General features: G+C 39.9%; 1 protein-coding gene across 1 annotated transcript in view; it reads right to left on the bottom strand.

Moving 5' to 3' along the window:
- The window catches only part of KCNQ5 (potassium voltage-gated channel subfamily Q member 5), a 286,622-nt gene that overhangs the window by 10,815 nt on the left and 261,443 nt on the right, over positions 1-14,364 (bottom strand). Inside the window, exon 10 of the mRNA XM_040550668.1 lies at positions 11,386-11,606. Coding sequence (XP_040406602.1) covers positions 11,386-11,606 — 221 coding nt within the window. The remainder of the gene's footprint in view (positions 1-11,385; positions 11,607-14,364) is intronic.

Here is a 14,364-nt window from a genome sequence, read left to right as displayed (position 1 = left end):
GACTAAGGAGTCTGTGGAATGATCCAACACTTCCTTTCAGGTAAAAATAAATGAAGCACTTTTTTGCCAGAAATGAATAGAGAATGACAGCAACGTGGATCAATTGCCCCTTTAAACTTCACAGCCATGTAGACATTGGAGTCTTTGCAATAGGAGCTCAACTGAATGAGCTCAATAAAAAAATGGATCCTCTATACTTTCCTAACATCGTCTCGGCAGGGTTACCATTTGTGAATAAACTGGAAATCTCAGAAGGGCCCAGTGTATCTCAGTATACAAAGAAAACAGGGAATCATGCATGTCACCTTTTAAATCTACTAGGAATACTATCTTATAATAAACAGCATTGTACTAGGCTGCACATGCAGGAACTGGTATTAGTGTATTGTCTTCACAGATTTAAGTTTTGGCCATAATAATTTATTTTGATGAGGTATGACTTTACAAGTCACGACCTAAAATATTAAAACAGCCCTTAAAATTTAAAGCTCATTAGTTTGAAGGCCATTTTTGGACAGGAACTGGAAAAGTTGTGGCATTTTTTAATTTCTTATAAGACCTTAATCTTATGTTGCTGTAGCCTCATGGTTGGCACTGTTCTGACAGGAAAAGACAACAAAGATCACTTTTATGCTTTCCATGACTCACGAACTAAAACTACCCCTGACAAAACTTAGAGCACTCAAGGGTCAGTGTGTAGTTTTGAACAGAAAGAAAGTGAGGTATACTCAGTAAGTGGCTTGGTTAAGGCCATGTACCTGTGGCAAACCAGAACTTTGGCTAGTTCATTACCCTCTAGAATATCTTTTCTTTTTTGACTGTTGCTGAACTGGTACATCCCTGAGGAACAGCTACTGTAGCTGCGAAGAGCACGAAATTTTATTGTTGACACATCAACTTAACACAATATAATGAGATGCTTTATAGCCAAGTTAATAACGTCCTCAGTTACACAGACAACAATCAAATGGAACCTTAATTGTAAAAATTAAATTTACATACAAAACTGGAATTTTCCCTTCCTTGCTACTGTTGCAAGTCAAGCCTACAATGATGTTCACTGGCACTCTTTCAAAACCTTTGCTACTGACTGTGTTTATTGTACAGATAAAATGTATATGTCTTTCCACCTGTCCTGCCTAACTAATATTTGGATCCCTGTCCAAAACATATAATTAACTGAAATAAATTATGCACTAAATTATGCAATTATTTTTTTCCCATCTCCAAAGGTGCTGGGTATATGACACTAACTTTCCAGGTGTTAAGTCTGATTAGCCTCTCCCGTTCTCCCAGTGCTGAAATATCCCTGCTCATTTCTAAATGCCATATGAAAAAAAAAATTTATGCTACTGGTATTTTCAGTGGCTCTCTAAGGTTTGAACCTACTCACTTATGCTGGTGTAAATTAGGAATAATTTTGCTAAGGTCAGAAGAGCTACAGCTATGTAACCCCAGTGAAACAGGAGACTCTAGCTTGAAAGTTTAAAATAAACATGTTTCTAATGATTATCGCACTGATACGGTTCCTGGGTCCTTTGCCAAGTACAGTGTCATTAATAAAAGGGCCTCCTTAACGCAGCATATTTTTGCAGAACTGTTTTGAGAACAGTGTGGTGCAATTATAGTGTTTCATGTTGCTCTCATGTGTATACAAAATCAGCAAAATCTTTAGACAGACGCTGGAAAATTCTTATAAATTTAAGCCAACTTTAAAAAGAGATACTGCTCCTAATAAATCACCTTATTTTTTTCTTTCTAATATTCCCACTGACATGAATTTCCCTCATTATAGCAGGCGTTCAGTACCACATGTCAATAAAACTTGCGAAAAGCTATAAAACTTGTTTGATTCATATGGGAAACATTCACGTTCCTTTCTAATACTAAGCAGACTTGGGAAAAAGTTTGGGAAATGCATAGTAAGAATTTGGAAAATAAAAATCCAGCTTAAAAAGCCACTGAAATCAAAGTTCACATTCTGATGAATTTTTCCAGTGGAAGCTCATGTTGTGTACAACATAGTTATGAGGTGAGATGTACTTGTATCGCTTCTGTCCCTCTCAAGTTCATCCCTGAGGTCAGGGCTGTGTTGGGGCCAGTTTGGCCTCTGCGGTGGCTCCAGCTGTTAAAAGCACTGCCAGTTCCCAGACGGGGTTAAGCTGTGGCCTCTGACAAGCCCCACTCTGTTCTGCTGCCTGTCCTCAGAAAGGTTCCTACCCAGCATTAACCGGGCAGGTAGACCTTCCAGTGCCAGGTCACACCTAGCCCTGCACATGTCTGCTCCCTCTTCCATCCCTATACTCCTTGGCCATGTCTTCCGCTCTCCATTGGGGTGTCCATGGATGGCCCAGGTGGGCTCCAGAGGCAACCCTGGGCAGCAGCTGCTCTGCATGAACCCAGGCTTTGCCAGGCTGCCCTGGCATCAGCAGTGGTCCGTCTTTCTCTCCAGGAGCCTCTTCTAAGCAGACCTTCCAAATCTGTTGCTTGGGCAGCTTGTGAATCTGGTCTTGACGATGGCCTGAGAGCCTCCTAATATACAGAATTTAGACATAACCCTGCAAGTCTCCCTAAGAAGGGTTGTCAGCTGGTTGGAGAATCCAGAAACAATTCCCCTTTTCTAATACCAGCATCTTTACAATTTAGGATGTGTTTTGATCCTAAGCTTCAATCTGTAAAGATTAAATGTTTAAATTGGTGTTTATTTCACGACTCATTGGCCAGCCACCATTATCTCACAGTCTTTGACGTTATTTACTTTGGGCTAATGTCTTGTCTTTGCCACTTTTTAATTTCTTCCTCTTTCTTCCTTAAGAGGAGTCCTTAATTTAATCACATAGCAAATAAGCAATTACCAACAAATAGAAAGAGGCATGCACAAGTCATTAAAATCATCTTGATATTTCCCAGTTTATCACAGTATTTATGCATTCATCTTGCAAACTCCAGTTAGTTATGATCACCCTAGATGAATAGGCTAAAAATTACACTTCTCTGAATTACACTGTTCTGTAATATTATATGTCACCAGCAAAAAATTATAAGTTTGTAGCTGCATTTCATATGGCTCTGTGCAAAAGTTACACACAAAGCTTGATTTATTGTTTCTGTAAGCATCATGTGTCCTTTTTTAGAAGTGTTTTCTGTTTAATAACATGCTTTGACATTGCGAAAACTGTGACACTGCTCTGATCACCTTCATAGCTCCATGCTTTAGATGTCAGTAACATTCAACTAATTATGTGCCTGTTGAACAGAATAGAAAATATTTTATACTCTTTAACTTGTTTTCTGGGAACTGCCGTATGCTAGCAACAATAATCAAGCATTAGTAAGTGCATGTGCAGGCACCATGAATAGCCCTATGGAAGCATTCCCAACATAGTGCCATTTGAGTCACCATCCCTGGAAGTCTTCAAGAAATGTGTAGATTTAGAACTTAGTAGCATGGTTTAGTGGTGGACTTTAGTACTAGGCTAAAGGTTGGACTGGATGATCTTAGAGGTCTTTTCCAACCTGAGAGATTCTATGATTCTCTGATAGTCAGCGGTACGTTGATCTCAACATAGACCTTTTGATTAGTTTTTGGAAGCCTACAGAAGTGCTTCAGTCTTCCTCTGACGCTGTAAGAGGTAGCTCAGGCACTTTGTGTGGGTAATCTACATCATTCTGCTGAGGTTAAGTACTCACCTTTTAGACAAGGCAAAACCTAAATAGGTGCCCAAAGTTGGCAGTTCACAGATGACCCTTGATTATTCATGTTACATCACAGCCTTGTTTCAACTTGGTAAAAAAAAGCACTGATTTGAAAAAGATTTCTGAATGATTTTCATTTTAATGCATGACTCAAGGTGAAAGATATATGGGGGCCTAATTTGCACAGGTGCTGAGTTACATCAAGCTATAATTTATAAATGCCATTTGAAATCCTGAATTCAACACAGGAATTGAAGTTCAAACAATTCATAGGAACCACTGGAGGTCATCTGGCCCAAGCCCCTTGCTCAAGCCTAGGATGCCCGCAAGGTTGGTGCATTTCACTCACTTTCACACTGCCTTTCTTTACCCTTAGCATTTGCTGTGGAGAAATAAGTTTTCAGCCCATATTCTTTAAAAAAATGAGTTATCCTGTATATATTTTATGGTACTTCCACAAATGTCATAATGCACAGAATGTTTCACAAAATCTCAATTACTTTTTTCCCTCAAAAAATTATCCTAAGTACAAACACTTTCATGTTTTTTCTTCATACAGTTCACACAATGTCCCTTTATCAAAATAAAATGCAACTTGCTTAGTAACTTTGTTTAAATATGTCATGAAACTTCTCATCTCTGCACCAGCTCTCGGTATTTTCCTGTGTTTTGAAGTATGAATACAAGTTTCCTCCACTACTCCTAGAAGTGATGCTCTTTCAAAATTTCCCTTGCTTTGAAACATCAACAAGTTGACTCTCTTTCAATAAAGAGTTCACATAAATCATTTTACCATGATTGCTTACTAAGCTGTGTAGGAAACTGAAAAAAGCAACGCTAATTGGGATGGAACTTAATCACACACTTAATGATAAGAATGCCCAAAGCTCCCCCAAACAGGGAAAGGCAGCAGCACATGTTTACATGATTTCCAGAGCAGAGGCCAGAAAAGGAGGCCCAAGGGAGTGAATCATGCATTTATTTCCTTGATCCCTGGGAAAAAAAAAAAAAAAAAAGAAAGAAAAAAAAAAGCAAACTTTCTTCTAATCATAAAAGAAGGAAGGAGGCAGGACAAGTAAACTTCCGTGATGTGCTCTTCATTTTCACTGTTTAATACTTGCCTAGAAAATAACACAAAAACCCTTGGTAGTACACAAAAGTATTTAAGTGGCAAAATTAAGAAAGAAAGAATAAAGATGATGACATTTGAAGACATTTGAAACTGATGCCCCCTTGAAAAAGGAGCAGAGCCTCACTGCACCAGCTCTTAAGAACTCCCTCTCCTTTGTACAGAACCTGAGCTTCTACCCTACGTGGTATCTATGTGGAGTAGAGTAGTGCTATATGCATAGTACATCACTTTCTCCTCTCCTTTCTCCTGAAAGTGGCAAAGATTTCTGGATGGGGAGCAGAAAAGGACATCAGAACTGAAATTCAGTAGAATTCTGAATTCTGCTTTACAAGCAGGACAGTATAAAGGATATCCCCAGCAAACTTTTTATATGCATGAACATTTCTGAAAAAGCTCAGATTTGGCAAAAACAGAAGATAGGATTGGCAGAGAGGCTTTTTTACATATTCTGGGTATAATTATCTAGTCTCCCTTACTTGTAAGTGCAATTTTAAGGTCAGAAACCTAATTTATACCAGTTATCATATAATGCACACAAGTTCCAAATGTCTAAAATTCTAGCATTCCTTGCTAACAACTCTCAACTATCTTTAGTTATTATTTAACTTCTCAAAAATTTTCTGCACTGGCAAAATTTCATGGAACAGCTCCCACAACTTAATTAAAAAGGAGTCCTTTTCATTTTGAGTGATGATACAGAAAACCAGGAGACTTTCTAAAAACAATTCATTATATGCAAAAAATTCTGCAGTTAAAATTGCTGATCTTATTATAAATAGTAGCATGCTAGCCAGCAAGTTTAGATGGCCACATAAGAAGAGCAAGAAAAATGTTGGGTTATTCTAAAGCAATTTTTTCTTACATATACATATAATTTTAGTGTATTTTTAGACACACAGCTCTGTTATTCTGTGTACACTGCACACAATAAGTTATATCTGTAAAAGAAGTTGCAAGTATATATGATAAGATCTAGAACTGTGGACTAATGAGATAAATGTCATGCTTAGTTGGCTGTCTCTTTGCATGTCCTTTTTGCACATTAGTTAATACACTGTTCAGTAGTCCAGAGGACCTAACACAGGTCCTACATCCTGGTCCTGCCGTTTGCAGGAGTTGGCAGATGTGAGCAAAGGGAGAGATGAGGATGCCAGCTTTAGATTCTGGTAGCCGCGAGAGATTCCAGCATTTTAAAAAGCTGTGAAGTATTTCTACAATAACAGCTTACAACAATTAAAACATTCCTCAAATATTTCAGATTTGGTGGAAGAAGGTTACACGGTGGCTGGAAATTTTTATGAGTATCCTCTTAACTCATTTATTTACTCTTCACTACAGATAAAGTTACCTGAAATGCATGCAAATAATACTGTTGCATGGTGATCTGCTGCTTTCCCTCCCTCAACTGAGCTTGCTAATCACCACTCGCTAATCCTGACCACACTTAGGCACTCAGTTCAGTTAGCAGGTTAGTTATGACGTTACTTATATGATAGAATCTAAATTATAGGCTCATATGGCCAGAACTTTAGTTGGAATAGAATAAAATAACTCCTCAAAACCAATAGACCGTACTTATTCACACAAAATGAAAAAAATGACTCAGAGCTGAGATAAGAATGTGAGATTATTTTATAAGATCTTCCTAATTCATTACTAGTTACAACTGTAATAAATGAGTTCTATCATTGAGTTAAACAATCACAAGAAAATAAATCTATTGTCCAGCACAAATTGATATATTGCTAATAAAATGTCATTTAGTCCCATCCTATGGGGTTGCACAAATTGAGCAGCTTTGTTTTGACATCACAGCTTCATTTTGAATCAGCAAATTTAAGCTAAACAAGATCCAAAAGCAACTAAACTAAGGACCTTTGCCACTTCAAGTGAACCATCTATGAGGTCAAGATGTTTGTGCTACTGAAAGGAAAACCTGTCATTTTTGCAATACATAAATTACATGGTAGTAACTGAGGACACGGGGGCTGAAATGCACAGTTGCATTCTTTCCATGGCTCTTGTAATATACTTTACCCTGAGGATTTTGAGAAAGTACTCTGTAGGGAATGAAAGGCTAGAGGTCGTGTGAGCTTATAATGTTCAGGGATGCTGCAGAAATCAAATATTTCCGTAGAGAGTTCTTTTTAATTAATCAAATGAAATATGTTTGTAATATCTCCAGTGCTGAACACTTTTGATGTTTTATTCAAAAAGCCACACAACATCTCTAGGTTACAGCAAATGCACAATAACTCATGCAGAGGCTTAGAAGCATGGGAAGGTAGCGTGCAAGCACAGCAGGGCGTTTCTGTCCCTGCCTGAGGACTGCATGCCCAACATAACATCAGCTCATTACTAAAGCTGTGGCCATGCAAGACTGGAGCACGATTTAAGCAGGAAAGGTGCTGTTCGTCACAAAAAGAAGCAGGCAGAAAAAAGCCCGACTATTTAATTGCTTGGCACAGTGGGTTTTCCCCTCAGCAGTGCCCAGCTACCACTTGCGTGCCTAAGGCCATTCCCCATGGGCAACTTGGCCGCAGGGTCCCTGTTTCGGGTGGGCAGGGGCACGAGCTGTGCTGTGCAAGGAGGACACGGGGACAGGAGTGGGTCCTGGCTCGTGCAGCTTAGGGGTCAGCCAGCACCTTCATCCAACGCCTGTGCACAAGCCGAACAGCCACCAGCGATGCAAGCACCTTCTTTTGGGAAGGCTTCTTTTGGCATGACCCTATAAGCAACACAATTTCTTATCCCTTCACCATTTGGTAAAATATTCTCAGATGTGTCTCATATCCTTTTAAGTTCACGCTTTGTAAAACTTGACTATTTACCATTCCTGAAGCCTTTGGAGGTTGAGTGGTGAAGATTTCCATGAGATCTGCTTGGTAGCGATAATTCCCTTCTAAACTGATAACAGGGGCTGGAAATACAGCATCCTGGCACCTTTATTAATTTTTGCAGGTCTCATCTTCAACAAGAGTTCTGGCAGCTGCAAGGCACATTTCACTGGAGACTGGACATATTTTTAAAATCAGATTACATAAGTGTTAATTTTCATTTTAGCTCCCTTGCACTGCTGTTAAATGCTCCAGAGTGTCTGCAGCCATGCCACCAAAGCTCTCTCCAGCCATCAAAGCTCTCTCAGGTTTGGATTCAATTTGCAAATGCACATATGTAGCTGAAATAATTGCTGCAGTTGCCAGGCCCACTTTGGCAAGAGCAATAAATGGTTTATAGGCAGTTTCAGAGGACTGTCGCTACCCATAAATAAAGGCATTTGTGCAACAGTTTTGGTCGTGCTGCTCTAAGACTGCTATGCCAAAATCCTTTCAGGAGGTACCTGTGGCCAGCTGAAGTGTTCTGCTTACTGACAAGAAACCCTCCTTCGGGGATTTTAATATGCAGCAGGGGGGTGTTTGTAAGCTTTTGTTAATGTGTAGCCTAAGTGGAAGGCTAGTACATTTTCACTCATGTTAGCCTATTAGCTATCTCCGTAAGCTCCTGCCTGAATTAGAAACCTTCCTTTACATGACAGTTTTTAGCTTTGGTTTTTCTAGCAGTCTCCTTCTGATTGTTTTGGCCCAGATGCCAACCAAGTCCTTTATCAGAACTCAGTCAATCCTCTCCGTTAACTATCTGCCACAGATCACTCTCACACGTTCACAATTTCACTTTCTTTCTGAACCCTCTATGTATGCATTTGCTCCCTTGTTTTATTTTTGCGGAGTTCAGTGCACTTCACCTTCATAAAGAGGTAGCTCCTCCTCTACCTGCACTAACTGAAGATCACTTGCAACTCCAAAGTCCATACAGCTAAATAAAAATCAAATAAATCATAGAATCATAGAATAACCAGAATTGTAAGGGACCCCAAAGGATGACTGAGTCCAACTCCTGGTTCCACACAGAACTACCTAAAAATTAAACCATGTGTCTGAGGGTGTTGTTCAAATACTTCTTAAGCCCTGGCAAGCTTGGTGCTGTGACCAGGCTCCTTGGGGAGCCTGTTCCAAATACCTGAACGTCTTCTCTTTTGAAAGGTGAAGTTCATAGTGAAAGGCTGTTTTTTCATTAGATTGCTGATATAGTCTTCTGACCCTGGACTGGGTAACCCGTACCATATCACCTCTGTCTAAAGGGACAAATGTCATGTCTTTCCCCTTAAACATGCTGCAAAGAGAAAAGAAACACCAGAAAAAATAGCTGCTTAAGGGTATTGGTTTGTGTCCAGACTTCCATGTAGAAATGGGTGGCTTCTAGTTTGGCTGGAAGATCAGCACACCAAAATAATTGATCCTTTGGCCAAAGAATACCTCCAGAAGGAAACTGGAGGATCTGAAACAGAGATATTACTAAAATGCTGAAAATACCATGTTTTCATCCAGTGAAAAAAAGCGAGATGTTCTAAACTAATTATGTAGTCTCCAGATCTTTTCCATTGAGCTGTCAAAGTGTACCAGACTACGAAAATGGTAACACAGATGGGAAAAAAAAAATGTATCAAGGTTGGTAGTGCTTGTATTTTCCTGCAATGGACTGGGTAATGTAGCAGGGAGTTGTGTGTCAGCAGTGAGCACAATGGACATCAATCTGATGATACCAATCCTAGAAGTATCTGGAATGGGTCCCAGAGTGGAAACTTGGCATTTGCCTAAAAGCTGGAGACAATGGAGACTGTTCCTTCTGCCACGGATGAGAAATTGGTCATATCTGTTGGCCCTAGTTCATACGGGTGGACTAAGTAGCTGGAAGCTGCTAACAAGGAAACAGCCTGGGCTCACCCTGAGGAGCGGAAAGATCTATAAGGGTTTATGCAGGGCAGTGAGGTCTCTGTTATTGTTATTATCGTTTATCTACAGACATACCCAAGGTGCCATTTATGCCACCGTTTCCATCAGAGGCAATAAGAGGGAATGTGAACTTCTCATGCAGATCACTGCTATAAACAACAGTATGTACAGGGCAAACCACAGGACGACACTTAGGAAGTGCCTCTGTGACAAATGGGCTGATGAAAAAGTAAATAGATACTTGAGTGAGGTGCAGGCTGAGGGATTGGAACAGGAGTGAGCTGCTGATACCCTGGGAGGGTGCTCAACAAATTGTTCTCTTCTTAGTTCACTTCCAGGCGCAGTGCAAGTTATGGAGGTTTAACCTATGAAATCACTTCTGGCTTGTATTTTGGGAGATACTTGCACTATACTGCTGATTACGTAGGAAGCCTACATTTAGAAAGGGTATCTTGAGCTAGCTTTGGTACTTAGAGCATTTCTCATGTCCCATTTCTGAGCAAGTGGCCTCATCCCTGCTGCACATCAGTGTGAGACCCCAGCAGGCATCACATCACACACCCCAGGTGAGGCGGCTTCTGTGGGACAGGAGCCAGTGCCCATGCCCCAGAAAGGAGCAGGGGGTGCTGAGCAACCTGGATGGCAGCCTGGACATCGAGTGGTGCCTGGTACACCCCAGTAGCTCATTTTAAGGCAGCCAAATTCAGGATTTGTGCATCTGAGAGTTCTCCACGGGGGAGAGCTTGCCTGGAGCGATGACCTTAGCAAACACCATAGGTTTGTCTTGTTTGCCCTCCAGGAAATGTTTATTTACCCAGGCTTTTCCTGAAGAGATGTGTCGTGCAGGACATTCTCAGCTGAGGGATGGGGCATTTCAGTTCAGTGGACATTTTGAAACCAACGTGTCTGGGATAACACGTGCTCCAAAAGGGCAGCAGGCAGTGAAATTACAGTCCCGTCTGAATAGTTTTACCACAGTTGTTGGGCATAACATGTGGGATTACCATTGTAGAAAGAGTTTACATTTACATCTCTTTGATCAAATGATTTGCATTGTACCTTTCCCATACAGTCAGCATCACTGCCTCCTCTCATAGCCAGTCAGTATTTCTCATATTTTCTGCCTGGGGGTCCCACAGGAAAGAACAAAACATTCATAAGCTGGGAAAAATGTGAATGTAGAAACTCAGATCTGCTGGGAAAGTGGTACCACCCAGAGCTGTGAGAGGACATCTGTCAGTGCAGGACCCATTTCTACAAAATTTGAACACCCTTGGCTACTGCTGTCACCAGCTTCAGTGCTCTCTGGTTAGAGGTATCACTGCCCTCGTTTTCATAAGTTTCTATAGATGAAGATCTTTGACTCAGAGCTGGCTGTTTTAATGTCAGAGAGGACCTCTCTAGGTGGGAGAGCAGAGAGGGGCAGCATCCATTTCCCTGGTGAGGCAGCGTTCAAGGAAGGCTATTTCCTTCCCACATCAAAAATACCCTTTAGAAGGCAATGCATAAAGGCAGTTTACATAAAAGCAGTAACACTGGCTTTGTTTGCTAAAGCCACTTACCTCACTATACCTGATACAATCCCCCAAAGGTAAGGGATAAAACTTACAGCACCTGCTAGCATATCTCTTTCTGGAAATAGGTTTTGGTAACTGCCCTCACAAAGATTCCTCCTGCTTTCCTGATATGCGTCACATTCACAGTGCAGGCGTGTGAGCAGGTTTGGAAGAGTGTGCTGTGAAAAAAGGGGGCATGAGAAATTCCTACCGTCCACCACAGGTTTGGGCTGTGAGCTCTTCAGCCGCAGCGAGGGCCTGAAGCGGGTTCGGTCATTGAAGCTCCAGCTCTTCTGCACTTTGGTGGGGCTGCCCTCCGTGGCGATGTCGGCGCTGGGGGACCGGCGGTCTCCAACTGAAGACTGCCTGTTCTTTATGCTCTGACCCCGTGGGCTGGCCATCCGGACCCGCTCTTTGAAACTCAACTTTTGACTGTGAAGAAGAGAAATGGGCTTTATTTCATAGTTCCTCCACTCCGTTTCTTTCTGTCATATGACAACTGAAAATATTTTCAAAAAATTCTTAATAGCATAAATCTGTTTCTTATACACTCCTATTTTCATTGAATATATATCATTTGGAAATGAAACTGATTTGAAATAATTGGGTTTTGATAGAGGCATTATCAGTAATGGTCTACCTTACAGTACAGAATAACCTTGTACAGGAAATTAAATTTAACAACAGCAACAACAAATCAAACAAATTTAACCCAATTGTTATAGATTAATCTCTAGTATTTTTTTTTTCCTTGCATTTTAAATAGGCTTATTTCCGTGTTAGTCAGCCCAGCTCAGTGCATTTCTGACCATCTCTTCAGATAAACAAGAACAAAATGTGTTCTATTATTACTGCATGCCATGTATTTTTTATTTTATTTTTTAAATCAGGCAAGAATACGGTTAGTACACTCATGCTTTTTCAAGATGTGGCACATCCAACATTTCATATACATTGTTAGTGATCACTCTTGTTCAGAATTCCTTGTTAAGCACTTACTTGGACAAGACAGAACCAAAATTAACAAAATATCCATGAAAAAGTGCGATGACAGATTAATGGAAGTGTATTGTTACCCTGTGTACTCGCTAAAGTCATTGCTGGAGGTTAAGCTGGGAGCTCACTACCTGCAGGTGCTATGGGCACCTAAAGGCACTTTAGGACAGACATCACAGACCGACCAAGGACATGGTTGTGACTGCTGGGCCAAAGGTGGCCCTGTGGCCTTATAGGTGGCCAAGGGTAAGCTGATTTTTTTCCTGTGCTTATAACTTTCCCTCCCACATCAGCCAAATGTGGGACATGTACAGTTTCTCAGTGCTCAAATTACCTTTGTTCATGCTCAAACACACATGATGAACATGACGAGGTCACCCTAACTATATGCTTATGCTTTTTCATTATTTAGCCTTCTTGCTCTTGTCTGTTGCTTTCTGAAGAAGAAGGCACAAAGGAAAAATAGAAATGAAGTCTTATACCTGCTTTGGAGACCTTGCATTATCTACAAGGTTAAGTTCAATCACCTGTACAAGAGAATGGTCATCTTCATCAACGGTCCTGTTCTTGCAAGGGGAGAGATGAAGTGAGCAAAGCAGTAGCTGCTCAGGGTATGCTGTTAATGGTCTCACAGTCCTACTGCACTGGCATAGGCTTTGAGGGGATGCTTTTAAGATACCTAGAGTGAAGACTGTCTACTCGCAAATTATAATTGTACTTAAAGTTAAAACTCTTTCTAGTACCCTCAAATTCCTTGCACTTCAGCACACCTGTAAGGTATGTTTTCAACAGAAATGAATTCTGCAGCTGATTAACTGATGGTAAAATGTACTGTGTGGTTCTTAGATGTTTAACCAACTGCACTCTGAAAATACAGTGTTAATATGTAATTATATGAAATTGAATATAATTATAAACTTCTGTGGCTTGAAATGTTGAGATAATCAAATATCTTTGTCCATGCATAGCACAGCACAGCATAGCATTTCATTCTGGATACAAACATCAATGAGAGCAGAAAGGATGCAGTCTGTAGCAGGCAAAAGCACATGCTAGGAAGCTACAAATGAAATATGTTTCAAGAATGCTAAAAAATAAGTATATCAATAGGAAGATTACTAGATAAATATATTTCTATATGGCATGGTGAATCACTTGAAAGAATACCTTCTCTATAATTTCTGAACGCAATCCCCTTCTTCCCTTGCTCAAAGTAAGCAATTGTTGAAATAAACACATGATGGTGCTGGAAATGTCATCTACTTCCACTGAAAATTGTTACCCACACCTGCAGTTCTATATGCTGTTGCATGCTCAATACAAAAGTCCCACAGAACCTATTATTTGAAAGATAAGTGATTTCTAAAATTTAACTTTCAATAAAAATTACATTTCAAGGCTGAGTTATATTTCATCTCGGGAATCATTTGCATTGTACAGCTTAATGAAAGTATAAGCTGGAAAATATTTATTAGCCACATTACTACATTGTCATACTATCCAACATGAGCAACAGACTCAAAATGGACTTCTTATTATAGGTATTATTTCTATGCATGTGTCCCCTGTGCTTTTTTTTACTCTTCTTATGGCTCAAATTGTATTTGATACTGAAAATGAAAAATTATAATTTTTTTGACAAATGTTAAAAGGAAAAACTTTCTGGACAGCTCTCTTCCCCTTGCATCCAATTAAAATGAAAGGAAAATTGATAATCTAGACATAAAAAAGATCAGCATGGACCATATTTTTTATAATCTCAGCAGCTGCAAACTGAAAATTAAAATAGAAAAATGAAAAAAAGCACGTTAATTAATTTTTCCTAATGTAAGCAATGGTTGCCTTTAAATGATTTGTACACAAGGTTATTTCATTTATAAAAACTGAACCACACACAATGGCTACTTAACCTGAATATCTTTAGTTCTCCAAATCAAAGCAATGGTGAAAGGAACAGTAGACACTTCATCTGTACTAGAGACATTTGCAGAAGTGCAACACTGAGAATGAAAATATTAATTTTAAATGCAGACCTCACACTTTAAAAAAAAAAAAAAAATCTGCTTTGTAGCAATGGCAATGTAATGGCATGCCGAGGGTCCATGCAGAGAATGCTGCATCACGAAGAGAAATGCAGCCTCTGAAGGAAGCCTGGTTTGGAAACTGTTTTGCATCTTGAGAGTTTCTCCAAAGA

The sequence above is a fragment of the Cygnus olor genome, chromosome 3, assembly GCF_009769625.2.
Source record: "Cygnus olor isolate bCygOlo1 chromosome 3, bCygOlo1.pri.v2, whole genome shotgun sequence".
Classification (NCBI taxonomy): Eukaryota; Metazoa; Chordata; class Aves; order Anseriformes; family Anatidae; genus Cygnus; species Cygnus olor.
Note: the sequence above shows the minus strand (reverse complement) of the source record. Positions and strands in the feature narration are given on the sequence as shown.